Consider the following 21,617-nt stretch of genomic DNA (forward strand, 5'->3'; position numbering starts at 1 on the left):
TTTTTTCAGGGGCAAACAAGAGACTATTTCATGCAGAAGACAGGCACATTTGTTTTAAGGCGAGCTTGATAGTGGAAATGTGTTTCCGTGGGTGCACAGCATCAGAAACAAAATATAGCTTTTGCTCACCCACAGGTTGTTTTTTTTATTATTTCATTCCATTTTTAAGGATATATTGATAAACCTTGCTTCTCCCCTCAATGTAAACTTAATTATAATATGTTTGGATTTGCTTTAAATGGAAGATTTTAAACTGAAGACTCAAGCCCTACCCATGAAAACAAGATCTTTTTCTTTTTGACAGTACGATTTTATAGAGACGAGCTGCGAAAGGTGAAAAGCATTTCTCTTGGACAACCATACATGTAAGCACAGGTAAAACAACAGCACGACGTTATCTTTAATTGACATGAATGGAGATTTTCCAAGCTCGTATGTGTAGATTCAGAATTTTATTAAAGAAGAACATGGTGTGTTAACCAGTTTATGACCAAAATGATAGAAATGCCTTTGTTGTCCCACAATTAAGAAAACCCTGGATTATACATTGGGCACCTGAATTTATTTTTGCTTTATCGTAGTAGGATTATAAAAAAATAAAAAAATAAAACATGCAGTAACGGAGTGCTTCAGCCCCTTTTTCCAAGGTTACTACAACCTTCAGTGTCTGGCAGTTATATGTTTTTGATTTTACAATATAGTTAAAAGGTCAAACCTAAACACACATGTCAAATTCTGCCTGCAGGCAGGGACTATAATAAGGTTACAAAGTGACTGCTGTTACAAACGTTTAAATCGGCGGCCTCGTGTTGTCCCTCGATCCAAACATCAAAATATGCGAATAAGAGAATATGTGAGTAGCTGTTCTCAGAATTTAGCCATTTTAAGCAAAACCCAAAGGAGAGAATGAAACAGAGGTTATAATTAATGCATGGTGAGGACATCATCATTATAAATGGTGAATGACATCATGACCGTAACTTTGCGTCAGAAAAAATATGATAAACGAAAGAGAACCAGTTCGTATTGGAACCCTTAAAGAAATGTCTTGGTGGTGAACTACGCGCATGAACTGGTTCATTTTGACCGAAATGAACTGAGAACAAGCGCTGCTGAAACGGCAACACACTGAGGGGAGCACTCACTGATTTCCTTCCCGACATTTCCAAAGTAAGCTGTGAGACAAGATCCGCCATGGATGAAAAATTTAGCACAAGGTACAAGCACCGGAATACATCAAGTGGAAGTTTAAATATATTACTGCCAAAAAAATACAGCATGTTCTCCCCATTTTCCAAATGTTTAAAGCGTCATTGGAATAGGGGAAAAAAAGAAGAAAAACAGAGCTAAACATTCAGCTGCCACAATGTTTTTGAGAACCGTTATACAAACTATGACAGAAATTCATAAAGTGCATCACCAAACCACTGGTTAACACTTTTTTTTGTATTAAACCAAAATTATTAAGGGAAATGAGTCAATAACTTAAACATTTAATATCTCACAGCTTTTTTATTCTGGAGGAGAATTTTCAGGACACAAAACAGGCTTGGAGTACAATGTGCTGATGTAGAAAAGGCAATATTAATGACCCATATGTTGATTTTACAAATACAAACCATTCTCGCCACTTTTGAAACACTTATTTGCATCGTATTTATTTGATAGGAAAACTCACCTGCAGCCATTTTGGGGCTCAGATACTGTAAACGGATAATTTTAATGTAAACGGCTGCAGCTCCATTTTACAAAGTGATGCCAGGAAACGGAATAAAACGGCTAAATAGAAGCAATAAAAGCACCACAACCAGGATGTTGAACAGTATCACACTGATTCTCCTTTAGGAAACATAAAACTAACCCAAATGGTTTTTAGAACAGACAACTGACAGAGTGAGGGAAACAATGGACTTGGTTAATGTGCAGTTTAAGGAGAAACCAGGAAGCATCGCAGTGAACAGGAAATGCGTCCCAAAATCCCACCCGCACAACTGTCTGCATGTCTACATCTGCAGCAGATACAACCGTCTCACTGAACATTCAGCGATTTCCCTCGTCACACTTACAGGTTTCACAAAACCAAGCAAACGTTTACATCAGACGTGATAATCTGAGCAGATAAAACAGACAGTTTAACACGGTTTGATTTGATACGTTAAAAAAGGCTATCCAAACAAAACTGGGCCTATGTGAAAAAGTAATTACCCCCTAAACCCGATACCTGGCTGCTCCGTATCTTACAACATCTGCATCAAGTCTTCGCGATAACCGGCAGCAACGAATCCCAATTGTTTTGTTACTTCTATCTGAAATAATGAAATTTTGCTTATTGCTCCTTTAATAAATGAAATCATCATTTGAAAACACCTTTACTGCGGTTATTTTCCTTGAAATTGACATTAGTTTGTTGATCTGAAACAAGCAAAAACAGAAGAAATCTGAAAGGGGGCAAATACCTTTTCACGGCACTGTACTGGGCAAGACCTACAAGATTCTAAAAACCAAGATTTCTTTTAACACGTATGGTAAGGTTCAAGTTTCATGCTTGTCTCCGAAACCCCAACGAAACATTTAATTCATTTAAATCGGTGCTGTCTTCCTCTCGCTGTCAGACGCTCATCTGATAGCCAAGATGGCGTCGTAGGACTTGCCGGTGCGGCAGACCTGAACGTCGCGGAAGCCCGACTTGTTGAGCATGTTGGTGTACTCGGACGGGGAGCGCTCCTTGCCCTCTGCCTGCACCAGCATGTTCAGGGAGAAGATCTGAACCATGAGGGGCCCTCGTTTGTTCTCGAACAGGAGCGCCTCCACCAGCAGGACGCCTCCGCCTGGCGAGAGGACGGCAAACACGCTGAGCTGGCCAGAACGGTTCTATTGAACTCATGGTGCGGGGGAAACTCACCAGGCTGACACGTCTCGTAGATCTTCTTCAGGAGCGCCAGGCACTTCTCTTCAGACCAGTCATGAACGATTCTGGCCAGGACATACAGGTCTGCACTAGGGATTTCACCTCTGAAGAAATCGCCTGCATGCAGAGGAAGAAGCGCACCAAAGCAAGAGCTTTAGGAATAAAAGACACAGCTCTGGATTTCTTAGACACGCCACCTTGAAATGGATCAGAGGCTGCAATCCTGACAGAGGGGAAAAGTACTTGTAAAGGACATTCACTGCGTTCCAACTGTACGCCATCCATTCATCCATCCATCCATCCATCCATCCATCCACCTGTGATATCAGTCAGGAAAGACAAAATCAGACTAAGTTGGGAGCACAATAATATCAGACCGTCTCTTTCATAAGAAGGAGCAATCCCCTGAGCTTGCTGCTTGCTCACCGCCCCGGTCTGAACTAGTTCCACCCTGAAGCAACTCCTTCCAACCGGACTGTCCAAAGTGAAACCAACACACTCAAAGGCAGAGGTTTGGCGGAGAAATTAGCTGGGGAAATTTTTAAATGGTTTACTTTTATTGTATTATATTGTTTTGTTTTAAGGTTTGAATGAGGTAATAGACCGAGCTTAGAAGCTAAGCTCCTCCTAGCAATTTTGAAACCGTGCTATGCTGATGTGCTTTGGGTGTGTTTTACGGTTATAACAAACTTCATTTCCATAAAGGTTTTATACAGCGATGGGACATTAATGTTTGCGTTTTCCGGACCGCTCATTCTAACAAAATATGGCTTCAAAGTGTTTTTAAATTAGTGCCGAATGTCCACTTGCATTGGCGTTATTACCCTTTTTTTTTTTTTTTTTTTTTTTTAACAGTCACACAAAGCAAAGCAAAATAGAAAAGAGAAACGAAACAAAAAAGTCCATAGTGGTTATCCAAAAGACATTCAAAAAATCTTATTCAGAGTCAAAACGCATAGTTCATTGTACCAACATTTTTTTATAAAACTGTGGTGGATGATCCTCCCACCACCACATCGTGTTGGTATTCTTTTCTTTCTTTATATTATATTACAGTTTGTTTAAGTTATTTCATTTAGACAGGTATTTTCTAATGGGTGCACACTTTGGTTAATGACCGTCTGAATGGTTTATTTACACCAGGTTTTTGTTTGAGGTGCTGCTGATACAAACCAGCTGGAGGAGGAAACCTGGAGCATACCATTTGTTTTTTGAAAGAGTGACAGGGGAGACCTGTTTCAAGTTGTTTTTAATTAGTTAATTTTGTCACTTAAATATTCACCTATTATTGTTTCTGCTAAGTAAGAGTTTGTTTTGCTTTATTTGTTTCATAGAATGCTTAAGTTAATTTTGTATTTATTTGTTCTTTTGTTATGCCGTGCCTCCCTCATGTAGTAGACTTGGGTTACACCATCCCTATTTAAGCAGCCTTTTGTTCTTTGTTGAGAGGTCAGTTTTGTTTGTGTTGAGTTAGAGTTCAGTTGACCTCAGTTAAATTGGGCCCAAATTTGTTATTTATCCTTTGATTTATTCTTACATTAAATCTTTGTTTGTTTACTATTTTTGGAAGAATTAAACACATCACATATCCATCTACCAAGCGAAGGGTGGCGGTTATTTTTCCCATTTAAAGAGACGTGCCAGAAGGGAGGAGTATTTATTGATAAACCAAAGAGTCCAATGAAAGGGCAAGGGTGAATGGTGGCTCCAGAAACTGCTGAATAAACTTAAAAAAAAATTGAAGACCAGAATGCCATTAGGCTAGGACATGACCAAAGCGTGTGGTAGAGCGTAGCAGGTGCTTGTTTACACCCAACACATTAACATCAGGAAAGATTTTTTGAAGGTCTACCCTTAGACATATGGAGCCTATGTACAATCTTAAACTGAATAAGCTTATGCCTTGCACAGGCAAAGGAAGAATGTCAAACCATTGTTCTTCAGTTATAATTGTATCAATATCTTTTCCCCAGTAATCTCTTATCAGCGATAACGAGGGGCCCTCCATTTCAAATATTTTAGTGTACAGCCATGATACTGGTCCTTTCACCACAGGTAGAGAGTCAAGAATAAAATCAAATGGTGACTTTGGTGGTACAGAGGAAACCTGAACAAACTGATTCTTTAAGAAATGCCTGACTTATAAATATCTGAAAATTATGTGCAGGTAAAGAGAATTCTTCTCTGACCTTATCAAAAGGCATGAAAATGGCATCCCTGTACAACATTAGTCTGTTATAGACTGAAGGCATTATCTAGAAGAGAGGCTGGAAACAAGTGGTTGGCTGTGACGGAGGAATAAATTGACATAAAGGCTAGCCCGTAATGTTTTAGGAACTGAGACCAGATTTTAAGGGAATGGTGTACTATTGGATTTTGACAGGTCTGAGGTGAGAGTAGGGGAACAGAGGAGCACAAAAGAGCTGGTAGTGAGACAGAACGGCAGGAGCTGGATTCAATTTGTAACCAGCCTGGAAGGTCTTGGGATGATGTGTCCCATCGCCAACACAATAAACTTTTTATATTGGCAGCCCAATGATAAATTATAAAATTTGGCAAGGCCGTGACATCATCTATTTTAGGTCTTTACAAGAACAATTTCCTGATCCTACCTGCTTTATTGTTCCAGCTAAAAGATGAAATGAGACCATCAAGCTTTGTAAAAAAATGTTTTTGTAAGGAAATAGAAACAAACAGGAACTTGGGAAGCATATTCATTTTAATTATGCTAATTCACCTGGCTAAAGATAAAGGCACTGTAGACCAGCGAATGAGATCCTGCCGGACGCTCTCAACAAGCGGACTGAAATTAGCCTTAAAAAGTCGGGAGTGAAACTTTGTAACGCTCACGCCAAGATCGTTAAACGTATCATTTGTCACATTGAAAGGTAGAGAGTTAAGTGGGAGTTGACAAGCAACCTTAGTAATGGGCAAGAGCTCGCTCGTCAAGATTCAGTTTATATCCTGAAAAATACCAAAAACTTTGAGGATGTTAAGAATATGTGGAATAGATGTGACATGGTTTGATACATACAAGAGGATATCATCTGCATATAAAAAGAAAATATGGTGAATAAGTGTCATTGGTTCTGACAGAAACCAACGAGGGAAGCATTTTGTTGACCCCTTTTTTTCCTATTGAATCACACGTCTATCAATCGATATAAATCGTTATTGAATTATCGTCCAGCCCTATTCCTGTAACTTAAGGTTAACTTATCAAGCTAGAGTAAACAATGGCCACAGGACACGTTCTGAAACATGCCATTTCCGGTTGATCGTCAAATAATGCTTTAATTAACTCAAGATTTGCATTGTGAATGGGTTGAACACGTACCAAATGTTGGCCTAAATTAAACTAATTTAATATCATTCCATAGTCTTTAATTAAGTAAGTAAAAGTTTATTTATATAGGACATTTCACAGACATTGAAGATCACAAAGTGCTTTACAAAAGTGCAGAATTAGACAATGAGATAAAGCAATAAAACATCAGAGGAAAACTAAAACATCACTAAAACCATCACTACAGCGGTAGAGTTAAATATAATAGTCACAGAAGAACAACCGGCACACTGAGTCGTTAAAAAGATTTGCGAAAAAGACAAGCTTTAAGTTTGGGAGGTCATTCCAGAGCCTTGCCACAATGGCCTGGAAGGACCGATCTCCTCTAGTCTTAAAAACGGGTGTGATGGACCAAGAGAAGATTCTGATCCGGTGACCTCAGCCTTTGAGAAGGCATATACGGACACAACAGGGCTCTAATCTATAAGGGAGTCTGACCGTGAAGTTGATTTAAGATGAACTGTGATTCTCTAGCTTGGATCTGCAATGAACCAGGATTCACTGAATCATTCTGATGGTTTTCAACCATTTTATTTGTCCTTTTGTTCTTTTGTGTGTACATAGTTCCTTAGCTTATTTTTATCTTCATTGCATTTAGTAGTTTTAATTAAGTTTCACTAGCCTAGTAAAGAGGATTTCTGATTGAAATATAGTGTTAATTCAGACAAACAGCATTCTATAGTGATGTTCTTTGAATGTTCATTTTATTTCTGTTAATATATTCTTGAACTTAAAGAGAAGTTGTCACTCCTTTATTCTATATGTGTGCAGAGTTTGTTGTTAAAAGAATGACAGCGCCCGAATCATTCAACTGTTGTCCTAATATCAGCTGTTTGGGCTGATATTCACCGGACAATACCTAACAGACTGAGGGTTATTTATTAGACATTAAATAACTTGAAAACATGAGTAATGGCACAACATACCTGTCTGTCCACCCATGCATTCATTTATCCACACACATCCACCCATCCATCCACCTGTCTGTTCATCTAGGCATCATCTGTCCATCCATCCATCTATACATCCATCCATCCACCTTTTCAGAGAGAACACCCTTCCCATCAGTTTTGAGCAGTTTAACTATCCGTGCTGCAGAGCCACATCCTCACAGCATGATGACGCCACATTCGTGTGGAGCTATGGGGATATGTTCATGCTGCTGCTTGTTCATTAAGGTTTTCTAGCAAACCTTTGAGACCATGCGTGCTGAGACGGAAAAAAAAAAAAAAGGATTCTTGACATTCTTGATTAAATAAAAGTTTAAGTGAAGATAAAAATCACTTATTAAGATTGCACATCTTATTCTCTCTGAAATGGAGAAAGAAGACCAATAAGGCTCACCTGACTGAAAGGCAACGCGGTTGTCCTCTTGTGAGTAATGTTTCTGAGCCGCTTCTACAACCTCTGGCAGGTCAAACACGGTGATGGAAGAGGCGGGATATGCTCTCGCCAGTTCATTGGCCAGAGCCCCAGTGCAACCTGGGAGTTTTGTAGTCAAAGCACAGAGTTTATAGTAGTATAGAGTTTATATAGTATAGCTGGCAGGGAGGGATAGTGGATGAGTGCAGGTCCTCACCTCCAAGATCAACTATCCTCTGGAAGCGAGAGAGGTCGAACGCCGTCACGACGTCGTGTCCATCCAGAACCCAGGAAGAGTTCATCAGCCCCATGAATTTTAGCATCTCCTCCTCAGACCTGTGAGGTAGAATCCCACCATGACCAACCAACTTAAGATTTCAATGAGACGGTGACGCGTTTTAAGCAAACAGATAAGCACCGACCTGTAGATGGCTTGGAAAACGTCTTCGGATGGAAGGCCGAAGGTCTTTTCATACTGGTTCTTCCCCTCCCTGCATGACAGAAAACCTTCCGTTGCACACGTGGAAAAGACTGAGACGGTGGTTATTTCTGTCTGAGGAGTGTGTTTTACGTCTGCAAGCAGTGTGCTCTAATATTTCACTGTCTGATACAGGGTGGTTACTGGTGGGGATAATCCCTGTTTGGGATTTTAAATTTAACTTAGAAAGCTAGATAAACAGTAGATGTCATCTTAGAGCTAAAAACTTTTTTTTTTTTCACGTCTATTGGAGGCTATTCCCTTAAATATTACAGTTAATCTAACTATTAAGAGAAAGAAAATCTAAACTATAATGTAAAAATTGAAACAAGTTTAGTAGGTAGGGCAATAGAACACATTGCTCATTTGTTATCAGCCGACTGGCAGCCAAAGTTCTGTAAATCAGGATTTTCCCTGAAAGAGATTAATGTTATAAGATAAGTTATTTGCTAAACTTTAATGAGTTGATAGATAGCAGTTCCTGGGCTCTTTAGAGAATATAAGGGTAGGCACTAATATTTTAAGTTTTGGGTCAATGTTTCTGTCCATGAGAAAAATCTCTATTTTATAAAGATGAAGAAACTTTAGCTGCAGAGTGATAACATACTGATATGAGAACGTCTGAATATTATTTGCATTTTTTTTAGCCACCCTATGGGTCTGCATACAAAAAAAGGATGTTAGAAAAAAAAAGCTGGTTTAATGATCTTGACAGGAAATGAAGCTATTTATTATCCGCTCTTTATTTTCAAGGAAAACCTGACAGAGAAAAACAGGGATTAGTGTTCCAGAAATGGACGCTCGGATAAACGTACGTTAAAACATCCACACACCCAGGAGGAATATAGTATAGTAGGAATTGGTCTCTGACAGCTTACATTCCATAAGATTTTTTCTTTAATGATTCATTTAAATATAGAAATAATAATAGCTGGAATAATTCAAAAATAGAAAAATGCGTACAGATAATCATGTTTATATTAGAATAATATACAGTGAACAATAGTGACCATTGTAATGAATCAAATAATACAGGAAATCTAACTATAAAGAGAAAGAAAAACTAACAATTAATTTAAATATAAGAATAATATGCTGTGAACAACAATGACGTAAGATTATAACGTGGCCACTAGGGGTCGTGCACAAGGGGGGGGGGGGGGGGGGGGTTGTCAGGAAGAGGTCAGGTGGTCATGCCCTAGGGGGCCTGGGTGGGGGGCCGGGGTGGGGCACGGTCATGAGGTAGTCACGAGGGGTCCCGTGGTGGTGGGACCAGAAGTGGCCCCACCACCACGTAAAAAAAAACGTGTTTGATTTCACTTCACATATATTGCCCTTGTGTCGGTTTATCATACTGAATCCCAGTAAAACAGAATATTGTTTGTAGCGGTAACGTGATAAAATAGGAAAAAAGTTCAAGGGGTATGAATACTTTTGTGAGGAACTGTACGGGCTTCCTCGTCCTGCCATATAAAGGGCCGGTGTAACCTAGAGGCGGCCCACTGACCTGATGGCATCCACCATGTTGTTCCACAGAGGGTAGATGGTCTGGGAGCGGTAGACGATCATGTCGTGAAGAGACTTTGCGCTGCCTTTGGCCAGGTAGAGGTTAGCTACATCCGTGCTGCTGTAAAAAGCTGGTTTGACAAAATGAAGTCATCAGCAGTCAGCGGCACACAAAGTCCCAGAGCGGCTGCTGAACACAACCGACCACAGTGGAGATTTCTAACTGGACCTCAACATGTTCATGTCACGCATCCATGAAGAAAGAGCTTTATTTCAGGGAGAAAAAAAGCTCAAACAGCTCAAACAGTAATTCTAATGATGTTGAAATAAATATATCGGTTATTAGAGACGATGAAGGTGTTCCCCTTCCTGACCTGTCCCTTCTGCCCGCTCCACCTCCAGGATCTCCAAGCCCACTAGGGCGTCCAGCAGTCTCTCCATCCCGTCCACGCTGGTGCCCAGTTCCTGCGCCACCCGTTGGGCGCTCATGGCCTCCTGGGATTTAAGCAGGAGGTCAAAGACGCCGAGCTCACAGGCTGAAAATATCACCTGAGGAGACAGACATAAAGCTCAGGTCACATTTTTACAGTTAAAAAAACTAATATTTATGAGCACTGTATAAAAAAAGACAACGTAACCTTTTGTTTTCCCTGTCTTACCCTGAATCCAAATAAACCTTTGTTCTCAGCCAGTTACACTCACCAAAATGATTTTTTATTCATAATGAGGGATATTTTTAGATTCTTAACCCTAACGTTCCTCAAATTTAGTTTTAACACGCTGTACGTTTCCAAATCAGAATTGTTTCGGGTTCGCAGGCCTAGCACATGCCTTTCCAACTCTGACCACAGATTTTCTATGAAACTGAGATCAGGACTTCTGTGATGGATCATGGAACACACTGACTCTGTTGTCCTTAAGCCTAGTTGTAACTAATTTGGTAGCATGTTTGGGGCCGTTTGCATTCAGAGGATGCATTTGGGCCAAAACTTTAACATTCTGACTGATGCCGTCTGTTTCATGAGGTGCATCCGTCCCTCCTAGGGCAGGGCGATATGGACCAAAAATAATATCTCTGTATGTTTAGGCTGACAGCTGATTTGCTTTTCTTTTCATAAAGTTATTATAAAAAGGCATCTCTGAATCAAGCTTTATCCCAAATGCATCACAGATAGTTTTTTTTTAACAAACACATGTAGATAAATACAAGAAACAGCTGAAAGATAACCCACTGGAATAAATAAAAGTACAACTATAACGCAATATAGATCATCTTATATTACCCAGCCCTTTCCCTCCTGCAGCAAAGCGCCCAAACACCATCATCCTTCCGCACCTGTGCTTCACCGCTGGTGTCCAGCTTCCAAGCCTTCCTCTTTTTTTTTCCTCGCTTGTAACAAGCGTCATTTTAGACAAAAATCCCTGCGTTTTAGTCTCACCACACTGCAGGACACGTCTCCTCTGTGAATTTGGAGTAATGGCTTCTTCCTCGCTGAGTGGCCCTTTGCCCTAACTGTACAGAGCTCGTTTCACCGTGGATGCCGACAATGTGGCTTCTTCACATCCCAGGGTTCTACACGCGAAAAAACTAAGACGGCTTGATATTTTCCTGATGTCCATGCTTGTTTGGACATATAAAGGTGTCTCCTTCAGGCGTCTTAAAACTCTTAGCTTGATTTAATGGCAGTAAGATGTCAGACAAAGTGACTGAAAATGTCACATTCAGGCTCTTGCAGCACATTAAACAGGGATGTGTTCAGCTACTAAAAGATGGAGGTTTGAAGGCTGTGGCGTTACCTTTGACACCCTGAAGCCGTTGAAATACTCCAGAAGTTTGAATGGGTAGTCCAGCTCACTCTGGGAGAGATGCTCTGCCATCGCTGCGCCCGTGATGGAGGAGGAGAGACACACAAAGCCCGTCTGTCCACCCGGGGCAAACCCAGAGAAACAAAAAAAACACTAAACGGGGCAAACGTGTCATTATCATAAATCACTTACCTGGAAAATCTCCCAAGAGATCGTTATTCAGGGGGAAATGATAACCGCTTTATTCTGCGCAGGATAATATCAAATCGCGTAGTTTGGCTAGCGAAACAGGCAAGATGTCGGTGCTGGAGCAGGAGCCAGGGAGAAACAGGTGGCAAAGAAATGATCGGAGACGGAGGAGAGGCGCCCCTGCTCCGGATCTAGCTCTAAGTTACTGAGAGAGTCTGTGTGGCTTCTTGAGGCGGCGTCGGTCGACGTGCAATAGCTCCAAGTTAAACACACGGTGTAGTACTGGGTTCAACCGCAGCAGCAGGGGGCGCGCTGTGGAGCTGCGGTAGGTGATGCAGATGCTTTTCTTTCATTGAACAAACATTTACATTTACATGCAGACACTCGATGGGAAATTATATATAAATATACATATAAATTATATATAATATATATATATATATAAATATATATATAAATTATATATATATAAAAATTATATATAATATAATATAATATAATATAATATAATATAATATAATATAATATAATATAATATAATATAATATAATATATATATAACAAAATAACATTGCAAGGCCTCTTTAAAATGTACAACTGGTCAAAAGCATATGGTCCACAAGTTTAGAGAAAGGTACGTCATATTTATAGGAAGTCCAACAAACGTGTAACAAAAAGAGTTTGTGAAATTGGAAATTTTAGGGCCACTTTTAATTACACAAGAAGCAGTTTTTCTTAACAAGTAGTATTAATCTAAATCTTGACATAAATGACAGACCTCCTGGATAGAAGTTTTGAGAAGTGCTAGAGATGCAAAGTATGTCCGTAATTCAATTTTAAACACTGTTAGGGATGGACTTCCACTGAACAAAAAACACATGGCTCCACCTCAAAAGTATATATTTTCTTAAGCATTGCTGCAGCTGGATAATAGGTGATGCAGATGTATGGAGTGACTTTTGATCAATTATTGCTGCAAGCAAAGAACAGATTTTACAAATGGAAATTTGAAGAAAAAAATTACACTCTTAATTAAAATAGGCATTGAGAGTAACTTTCGCGCTTTTTTTTTAGATTTTATAAATAATAATAAAAAAGAATTCTAAAGTTTTTTTCATGTATTTTTAAAATGTTCCTTTTTAATTATTATTTTATTTATTTTTTTACAGATTTTTATGTTTTACGAATTGCCTTATTTTTTAAATTGCGTTTACACATAACATTCTCTTCACTTCTCGCTCTTTATTGGTCAATGCACACAGTGACCAATAAAAATGTCGTTGCTAACGTCTATGCAGACCAATAGAAATGCGTCTCCGCTCCTCACTCCAGAGGAGAGCCCGCCCTCAGAGTGAAGAGAAAGTGATCTGTAAAACGCAAGTTGAAAAGGATGCCTTAAGGACGTAAACCTTAACCTGAAAAAGAGAAAATATAAAATATTTATAAAAAATACACATATAAAAAATAATTAAGAAGTTTTTCAAATTTAACTTTTCGATTGCATTTTATTATTATTATAAATATTTTCTTACAGAACGGGATTTTTTCTTTTCAAATTTCCATTTACAAAACGTGTTTTTTGCTTGCAAGAATATTGGAACAAAATTCACTACGTACAGATGCAGGGTCCCTCTGTTGAGAAACGATGAGTCAGGATACGGAATCCATGAAGTGCCAAAATAGAAAAGAACTAAAAACGTTAACGAATCAAAAAATAATTACATGCAAATGCATGTCAAATTTAACCATAAAAAGATTTTTTAAATGTATTTACAATTTCTAAATTTTTTCAATAATCTATAACCCACTTAAGCGTGACAGAAGAACTATCAGAAAATCTCTATTAGTTTCCTATTTTGGGAAACAATACCTAGTTTTTGTCAGTTTGTCATAATTAATAGTTAGGCATTTGTGATCATGTAAATATAAGTCAATAACATTTTAAAAACAGAATTTTTTAATGCACATTGTACAATTCAGCAACAACAATGTTTACTTTTACCATTTTTGGAACTGCATTACTATTTTTTCACCTTTTTATTTAGTTCTTCAGAGAATGTGTAATCATATTAGCTTGTAAAGCAATTTTTGAGGAGAGAGGTAGCAGTAAAAATCCGACCATATGATTGGCTAAACCTGCACTGTAACTCCACTATTAAGCATTTATCTTGAGTGTAAGCCTGGCCCATGTACTCTGATGCTACCCAATCAAAGTAAGTGGGCCAGACTTATACTGCTGACAGTTGATGTTCTGCAATTATAGTAATTAGTAACTAAATAATGTATTTAATAATTATTTTGAGATATTTAATACTTAGATTTATGCATTCATTTTATAACATTTTACATCATAGAATTTATTTTTTGTTAAATTATGACTTCTGAAGGTCCACAAGGCTGTGCTAAGTTTTACAATTATTCATAGAAGCCACATTTGTCCACAGTTCCATGTGAAAAATATTCCTTACCAAAGTAATATTAGGCAAAGGTCTGTGTGAATAATCAAAGCACAAGATCAGTTGTCATTTTTTAAATACTGGGTGACATTTAAAACCTTAACATTAATTGGAGAAGCAGCCAAAAGCGGCACACTACGAAGTAAATTTTGTTCCAATATTGTTGCAGGCAAAAAACATGTTTTGTAAATGGAAATTGAAAAAAAAAAAAAAACATTTAAAAAAAAAAATGCAACACAGAATTTAAAATTCTCAAAAAAGTAATTGAGAGTCATTTTGGTGTTTTCTCAGATTTTGTCAAATTTTTCAAATTGAATTTTAACAAAAACATTTTTAACAGATTTAATATTTTCAAATTTCTCTTTTTCAGGTTAAGCTTTACGAATTGCATTCTTTTGAAACTGCGTTTTACAGATCACTTTCTCTTCACTTCTGGGTGCGGGCTTTCCTCTGGAGTGAGGAGCGGAGACGCATTTCTATTGGTCTGCAAGGACATTAGCAACGACATTTTTATTGGTCTATGTGCACATCAAGAGCGAGAAGTGAAGAGAATGTGATCTGTAAAATGCAATTTAAATAACAATGCAATCTGTAAAAAATAAAAATCTGTAATATATATATATATATATATATATATATATATATATATATTATTTTGGGGGTTGAAAAAAAATAAACCTGTGAAAACGCCAAAGTTATTCTCAAAGCCTCCCCCCCCACAAATTTCCATTTGCAACACCCATTCTGTCAACAATGGAACAAAAATTGCCTCCATAGCCCACAGTAACTCTGGAGGAGCCGTAGAGATCAGCATTTCAGGTAGGGGGGAATCGGTTGACAGGAAGACTACTGCTTGGTCATGCCAAAGTCTGGCTTTTCTGGAAAAGTGGAAACAAAGCATTCCTTCAGACTTTCTGCCAACAGTTTGCCACCAAGCCACAAAGTGGGCCCAGCAAACATGTGAACGTAGCTGCTCTGGTCAAACAAGACCAAAATGAAAACGTTTTTTGGCCTGTCCATAAAATGTTAAGTGTGACTCTAAACATGGCATCGCTGTATTAACGCACGATGGTAGCAACACCATGCTGGTGGATGCTCATCTTCAACAGGGACATCAAAGCCGGTCAGAGACGAGGGTAAGAAGGGCTGGAACCAAACATGGGTCAATCCTGAAAGAAAACCTGTTCATGAGTGTAGAAAAAAAAAAAAAAGGAGTTGAGAACAGGTTGGAAGCTTCCCTTTTCCCATCTCTCATTGAACAAAAAGTAAAGAAAATGCATTTCAAAACCTCTGCTTTGATCACATCAGTAGTTTTAGGGTGCCTCATCTAACACAAGGTTTTCATCAAAAGATGTTCATCTGCACATTAAATATTCCTTAGTAGTATTTCATTAGAATTTTGTCTAAAACATAAATGATATGCTCTACAAAGTTTTTTTTTTTTAATCGTTGGTGTTCTCTAGGTCGACTTTGTGAGCGTACGGGCCAGATGGCAGGACCAAAGCTTCAATACTTTCATCACCAGGTAACCGTCTTTAACAGCAAATAAAAGAGCCCAACCGTACCTTTATTAACCAAATTGATTTAATATGCATGAACAAATCCCTTCCTGCTTCTTTCACACAGACACAAACGCACACACTCGCACGCACGCCCGACACTTAAATACATGATGTGGTGAAACCTCGGCATAGCGGACTCTGCTGTTTGCACATGCTTTAATAAACGATAGATATATTTACAGGGTAAGCCATGTCTACGAACAAAACTCGCAAGAACAGCTCCCGGTCCAATCCTGCAGCATTTTTTTTTTTTTTTTTGCAACACCTTGTAATCACTTTTGATTTATTTTGAAAATTCACCCACATTCAAAGAACAAAAAAACAAAAACAAAAAAAACTATAGAAAAAAAAAAGAACAAAATAAAACACACAAACGATGGGGGGTTTGGCCAATACGACATAGCATTATATGTATATGGAGTTCATCCACTACATAAATATGGCAGTAACACTGAGTAATTTCTTGGGTCTATGTACAAAGTTTGAAGTGGGGAAATATTACAGTCAATGCAGGGACGACTGACGCAACAAATGCCTTCTGTGAAGTCTGGGGGACCGAGTCTGGGAAGAAACCGACACCTCCACCCTTCCGCTCGCCTCCTGTCAGACCCGCCGGCGCCGACGCCACAAACGAAATAAGGCACGATTAATACTTGGACCGTTTTCAGGGGGGAAAAAAAAAAAAAAAAAAATCGACAGACTTGCAGCTGGCTTGTGAGGCATGTAAACAATTTGTCAATTGATTAGGACTGCCTTTATCACCTTCCCTATTGCCCCCAAATCGGGTGATCTAGTCCATCTGATGAGATTTAAAACAAGCTTCATGTAGCAGGGACCTTTGACCACACCCCCGCAAAAAGAAACGTGAAAAAAAAAAAAAATAATAATAATAATGTGGCTGGAACACTGTCCCCTCTATGCTACTTGACAAATACAATCACATGGTGACAAACAAAGAAAACTAGTAGTGCATCCACTACAAACACAACAGAGAAACGCAAAGCCTGCCATACTGCCGTGGTTAGGCCACAGAACTGCCCCTCGGATCAAGGGAGGGAAAACGATGTGAACGGAACAGAAAGTGAGCGATTGATTGATGAGCTTTCCGAAGCTGAAGCGGTTTCAGTTGCTGTGTGGCCAATCCGAACATTAAAAGAGAGAGAGACGTGTTTCCCGCCCCGCCTTGCTCCGCTGGTTATCCCTGACCAGAGGATTCCCGACTAACCTCCACCCCGCGCTCAACGCTTCCCCCCACCTGAACGGATCGGCGAGATGCTTCAGGGTTTCTGTCTCACACTACGTCTAACAGCCCCCCCCACACACACACACACACGACGTGTTGGCTTCAAATAATAAAAGCAAAAAGCTCCTCAGAGGCTCCTGATTGCTTTCTGTTGGTGCTCTCGTCTTCACGCGATGACGAGGGAGAGAGAGAGAGAGAGAGAGAGAGAGACGGAGGAGGTCTGGTCGCCGAGACTTTAGTCCTTCTCTTCCAAAGCAGCTGCAGCACCAGACGCGTTCAGAGTTTGGGGTACACAGACAGGGGCTGGAGAAGAGAGCGGTGGGTAAATGGACGGGGGCCTGGAGGATGGGTGGAGCGTCTGGTGGTCCGGGCCGGTCAGTTACAGCTGTTTGGGGGGCATCTGGCTTTGGTACGTGGGATGGGGGACTGCTCAGTCGTGCTTCAGGTGGTCCTTGATGTCCTCCTCGTCTGTGTACTCTGACGGCTCGTCTCCAGGCTTCAGCAACCTCCCAACGTAGTCGTATTTTTCTGAAAGCACCACAGAGGGAATTACTCTGCTAGTCTGACGGACCACAATCATACTTTTGCTTGGATTTCTTTTTTTTTGTTGTTGTAATATTTAGGCAAGAGATTTAATTCAGCTCTGAGAGACCAATGGAAATGCTTGTCATCTTCAACCTAAAGATGACTTTTCTTAATTAAGAGTTTAAAATAATTTATTAAGATATCACAATTATTTGGAAACCTTAGAGCCCCAAACAGATGGCTTTGTTCCTTAGTTTCACCAAAATAGCATCAGAGAGTGGCTTTCATCAGCAGGCGGAGCGGCCAGCTTTGTTTACTGGCTTCCTTTTCACCACCACGTCCCATTATGGACCAGCTGAGCTCCCAAAACACTGTTTTTATTTTAGGCAGAAATCTAAAGTTTCACTATGAACTTACTGCAGGATTTCTATTGAAGTCAGGCTTTAAATCCAAGCTTTTAAACAGAACATTTTTAGGAACGTTGCCAATTCTCAAACCCATCCAGCGTTTGGCTGCTTATTGTGAAAAAGACGTTTCTGTCATTGTTCTTTCAGTTTAAATTTAATTAAGTTCAGAGGTGCCAGATAAAACTGCACACAAACGCCTCTTGTTTCTTCTTCTCTAGAAATAAATAAAGTATGGTCAAATCTCAAAGGTATGAAATGGTTTAACTGAAACGTGACGACATCTTTCTGGTCAACGTTGTGCTGTGATGATCATCCACCTCTAGCTGCAGTTTCAAATTGTAACTACAGACCTGTTATTTAATCGCACACTAACCTTGTGTTAATTAGAAAGAGTTCAGTCCAAAACTAGATACCAATATCTGACAATCCAGGAAGACTGACGGTCTGTGGTGGACTGTGTGGCTAAATGTACATTTCTGCGATCTGGAGATCATACCTGGTGAAATAGGTTTTATTTGTCCCCTAAAAAGCGTTTAGGCACGTGTAATCGTAGAGACTTTTGATGACGTAGGCGTCAGAGGAAGCGAGCAGACACCTGGAACAACCTACCCTGGAACTGCATCTCCCACTCCCTCACGCTCTCCATCTGTACTGCGCTGAGGTCCGACAAGTCGTCATACTCGTCCCTCAGGGCGTCTTTTTCCAGGCAGAAGGTGGCCAGGCCCCTTGAAGCATCCCGGCCAGCGAAGATACCGTAAGGGCCGTCTGGGGGGGAAGAAAACACAACGGCCGCGGTGAGGAAACCTTTCTGGCTATCCCCCGATTAAACAAACCCTAAAATGGACAGTTTCAGAAGACTTTGCACGGCTCCCAGCCACGGAAGAAGAGCTGGAGTCTATAGATGTGCAGCTCAGCCCTCCGTCTCACCACTATCCCTCCCGCTTCATAATAAAACCCCAAAAACCTTGCAAGAACTGAGCTAGCAACGCCTGGACTGAGAATCTGCTGTATTTATATAGTAGACACCGTTTACTTTTCCAGACTCAAGTCTCTGATCTTTTTTTTCTGCTGCTTTTAATCACATCATACTAACTTTTAAGCTGCTGGAAAAGCGGTCTGGTCTCACTTATGAAATACACAATAATGCATCAACACACTGGTGGTGTGGAAACATCTGACTCCTGAAGCCATTCCCTCACCCTAACCTGCTCCGCTGCTACAGATAGCCAAAAATAAAACAAAAATTATCACTATCCTGCCAATGTGTCTGAACACGCCCCATGTTTTTTTTTGTCCACTAACACTAAAGAGTCACCAGCTGTGTTTCCATCCAGTTCTTGTGGCAATTTTGAGCGAACTTTTCTAAAATATAGTAAAAAGAAAACGTGAATCAGACGTGTTTCCATCTACTGGTTTGTAGCGGATTAACCAGCATAACGTCGTCATAATTAGATGTTGGCTGTAGTAAACAGGAAGTAGATGTTGGTAACTAACGCGGACCACAGATCAGTCATGGAGCGAGGTTTTGATGAATGCGGCGAGTTTTTTCCCCCCATGGATGACACTAAGAAATGTTGACGTCACATCCCGGTCGTCGCTTCCAGACCTGTATTCGAAACAGCCAATCAGTCGTGTGATGTAAACGTTCGCTACATCAGAACTGATTCCACTAACGTTTCCATCTCCTCTTTAGTGCATTTAGCGTTTTTTCCCCTGAAAAAGTCCAAAACCACATCGAGAGAGCTCAAAAACTTTTTTGCTAAATTTAATGAGCTAATTCGGATTTTGCCGATTCCATCAACCCCTTCTAATGCTCAACTTCAGAATGCGCAAAAAACAAAAAAAAAAAAAAAAAAAACACAACTACTGAGTAAAATTGTGGATCAACTTTAAACTTTAAACTGTGGACCGCTTTAAAGCGTTCAGCGCAGAAAGGGCCACCAAGAGATGGGTGGAGGTGGGAGTGGCTCACCACGCCTAAAAACAGACATGCAGGCCCAGCCCTGAGAGGAGAGCTGTGACAGAGGGTTTATGGCGTTTAACAGGAAAAAACAAAAACATTGGAGCCACTGGGGAAACCTGCTCCTCCAAAACAAAACATGGCGATAAAAAGAAGTTAGAAGTTTGGCATTTTCTTGGATTCTGACAAAAGTTAACAGCGAGTTGTTGCAGAACCTGTCATCATCTTCCACGGAGAGGATCATCTGACGTTCATATGAAAACCCTGGTGCCCTTCAGCTTTCCCTGTGGTCTACTGACACATCCGGGCCTGTTGGACGATACAGGGCAGCGACTCTACATCTAAAACTCAACCTCACTCTAAACCCAGACTGATCACACCCAGCCCACCTTCCACAGGCGGACACAATCGTCCCAGAAGAAGCTTTAGAAAGAAGTCGAACTTTTGTTCGTTTTCTTGTTAAATGCAATGAAAACAGCCATTAAGACAAGGACCGAAAGCTGCCAACCAGGCGCTGCCTGTCAGTCCTGGTAAGAGGCTCCTCTGAGCGCCCAGCACAACAAACCGGCCTTTCTGGTCAGCATCTGACACCGGAATCCCGTTTTATCCGCCTTTGTGCGGTGGAGCCTGACCAAACCCTTCCTGCACACGTCTGGCCCTCGTTGGTGTTGAAACGCTGCATCAACGCCCCATATCTAAAGTTTTTTAATCGCAGTAACTAAGCCAGACTGGACAGCCAGGCTGCTCCGTGTCTCCGAGCATGTCAACAGGCTAGCAGGCTAGCATTAGCATAATAAATGACCGCCTCTCCACACTCTGGTCCCAACACACAAGCCCCGGACTAAACCGCGCCGTGGGTCGGCTGGCTGCACGGCGGGAACCCGGGGGGAGTTATCGTCCCCACGAGTGGAGAATTCACGACACGCGCTAGCAGGCTAGCGGCTCCCATCCCATTCAAAAAGCACACAAAGCCAAGGAGCTAAGCTAGAGCGCTTTGCGCCCAATTTTCTGGGTCCACAATCTCTACAGGCGGCAACGTGTCAACCAACTCCGCCGTCTTCTCCGCCTGCCTCCGCAGCCCCTTCACCTTTTCCGTAAAACTTTTTGCCGCTGGTCACGTCGAAAACTTTCATGTTCACGGCCATGAGGATGCGGGGGTTCTGGACGCCGTCGTACTCCCCCAGCTGCTCCAAAGTGAAGTCCCGTCTCCTCATCTTGGTAAGCGTCGGGGCCTCGGCGCCATGGGCCCCGTCGGATACGAGCCGCCTGCCCCACCGCCGGTACGCCGCCAAGCAAACGGCGACCACCAGCACCAACGCGCTGACGTTCAGCAACATTCCGCCCAAGCCGAGCCCGTCCGACTCCTCCGCCGCCCCCTGCCCGCCGTTTGTGTCAACTGGTCCGCTCGAACTGTCTCCATCGTCCGCCATGCTGCACAGTTTGCGCCTACCCGCCCCTGGCAAGATGAGGCGTTCAGGTCGCGTCGGGAACGCCGGAACCACTAGTTGAGCGAGCGTTCAGCGTCGAGAGCTGTTGACCCGGGACCGGAGGCCACCGGGGGCCGTGAGCGCGCGGTGTTCCGTGAGCGCGGGGGTCTGCTGCTGGAGGCACAGCGGAGAGACGGAAACCACGCGAACTGGGTTAGGGTTAGGAACTAGAGCAATGAGCGGACCTTGAACGAGACAAGTGACAGGCATCCTAAAAAATTTGTTTACCTCTAATTGGCACGAAGTTCTTCTAAATTAAAAATATTTGTTATTCTTTACATGCTGTTATGTGTAGCTTTACTTTATTACTATTTTATTTATTTGTTTATTTTTAGTTCAACTCCCTGGCGATCGTTCACTGTTCATTGTATTTATGCACACT

The 21,617-nt window shown here is 41.0% G+C and overlaps 2 protein-coding genes across 4 annotated transcripts; both read right to left on the bottom strand.

Annotated features, from left to right (window-relative positions):
• Positions 1 to 1,492: 1,492 nt before the first annotated feature.
• asmt2 (acetylserotonin O-methyltransferase 2) lies at positions 1,493 to 11,894 on the bottom strand. Of its 3 annotated transcripts, XM_012875879.3 has the most exons (9): positions 11,599 to 11,894; positions 11,398 to 11,480; positions 9,975 to 10,149; positions 9,602 to 9,731; positions 8,039 to 8,107; positions 7,834 to 7,952; positions 7,599 to 7,736; positions 2,903 to 3,025; positions 1,493 to 2,828 (listed from the first exon to the last, which is right to left on the bottom strand). In XM_012875879.3, exons 2-9 carry the CDS (start codon positions 11,476 to 11,478, stop codon positions 2,617 to 2,619), a joined length of 1,047 nt encoding a protein of 348 aa, XP_012731333.2. In that variant the 5' UTR covers positions 11,479 to 11,480; positions 11,599 to 11,894; the 3' UTR covers positions 1,493 to 2,616. The 3 variants fall into 3 exon arrangements, with proteins under 3 accessions (XP_012731333.2, XP_036006777.1, XP_036006776.1); XM_036150884.1 differs by lacking the exon at positions 11,398 to 11,480 and having other exon boundaries at positions 9,975 to 10,095; XM_036150883.1 differs by lacking the exon at positions 11,599 to 11,894 and having other exon boundaries at positions 11,398 to 11,592.
• A 4,845-nt stretch (positions 11,895 to 16,739) lies between these two features.
• Positions 16,740 to 21,340, bottom strand: pgrmc2 (progesterone receptor membrane component 2). The gene is made up of 3 exons (XM_012875943.3): positions 20,836 to 21,340; positions 18,398 to 18,553; positions 16,740 to 17,384 (listed from the first exon to the last, which is right to left on the bottom strand). The coding sequence occupies exons 1-3, from the start codon at positions 21,176 to 21,178 to the stop codon at positions 17,287 to 17,289; spliced, it is 597 nt and encodes a 198-aa protein (XP_012731397.1). The 5' UTR covers positions 21,179 to 21,340; the 3' UTR covers positions 16,740 to 17,286.
• Between the last annotated feature and the right edge of the window lie 277 nt (positions 21,341 to 21,617).

The sequence above is a fragment of the Fundulus heteroclitus genome, chromosome 19 (assembly GCF_011125445.2).
Source record: "Fundulus heteroclitus isolate FHET01 chromosome 19, MU-UCD_Fhet_4.1, whole genome shotgun sequence".
Taxonomy (NCBI): domain Eukaryota; kingdom Metazoa; phylum Chordata; class Actinopteri; order Cyprinodontiformes; family Fundulidae; genus Fundulus; species Fundulus heteroclitus.

Bases quoted from the DNA above. Each gene is read 5' to 3' on its own strand.
- asmt2 (XM_012875879.3), bottom strand. From the start codon at position 11,478: ATGGCAGAGCATCTCTCCCAGAGTGAGCTGGACTACCCATTCAAACTT. The intron at 10,150-11,397 runs GTAACGCCACAG...CTGTCTCCTCAG, and splicing joins ACGGCTTCAGGGTGTCAAAG to GTGATATTTTCAGCCTGTGA. The intron at 7,737-7,833 runs GTGAGGACCTGC...CAAAACTCCCAG, and splicing joins GAGGATAGTTGATCTTGGAG to GTTGCACTGGGGCTCTGGCC.
- pgrmc2 (XM_012875943.3), bottom strand. From the start codon at position 21,178: ATGGCGGACGATGGAGACAGTTCGAGCGGACCAGTTGACACAAACGGC. The intron at 18,554-20,835 runs GTGAAGGGGCTG...CTTCCCCCCCAG, and splicing joins CAAAAAGTTTTACGGAAAAG to ACGGCCCTTACGGTATCTTC. The intron at 17,385-18,397 runs GTAGGTTGTTCC...TGGTGCTTTCAG, and splicing joins GTGGGAGATGCAGTTCCAGG to AAAAATACGACTACGTTGGG.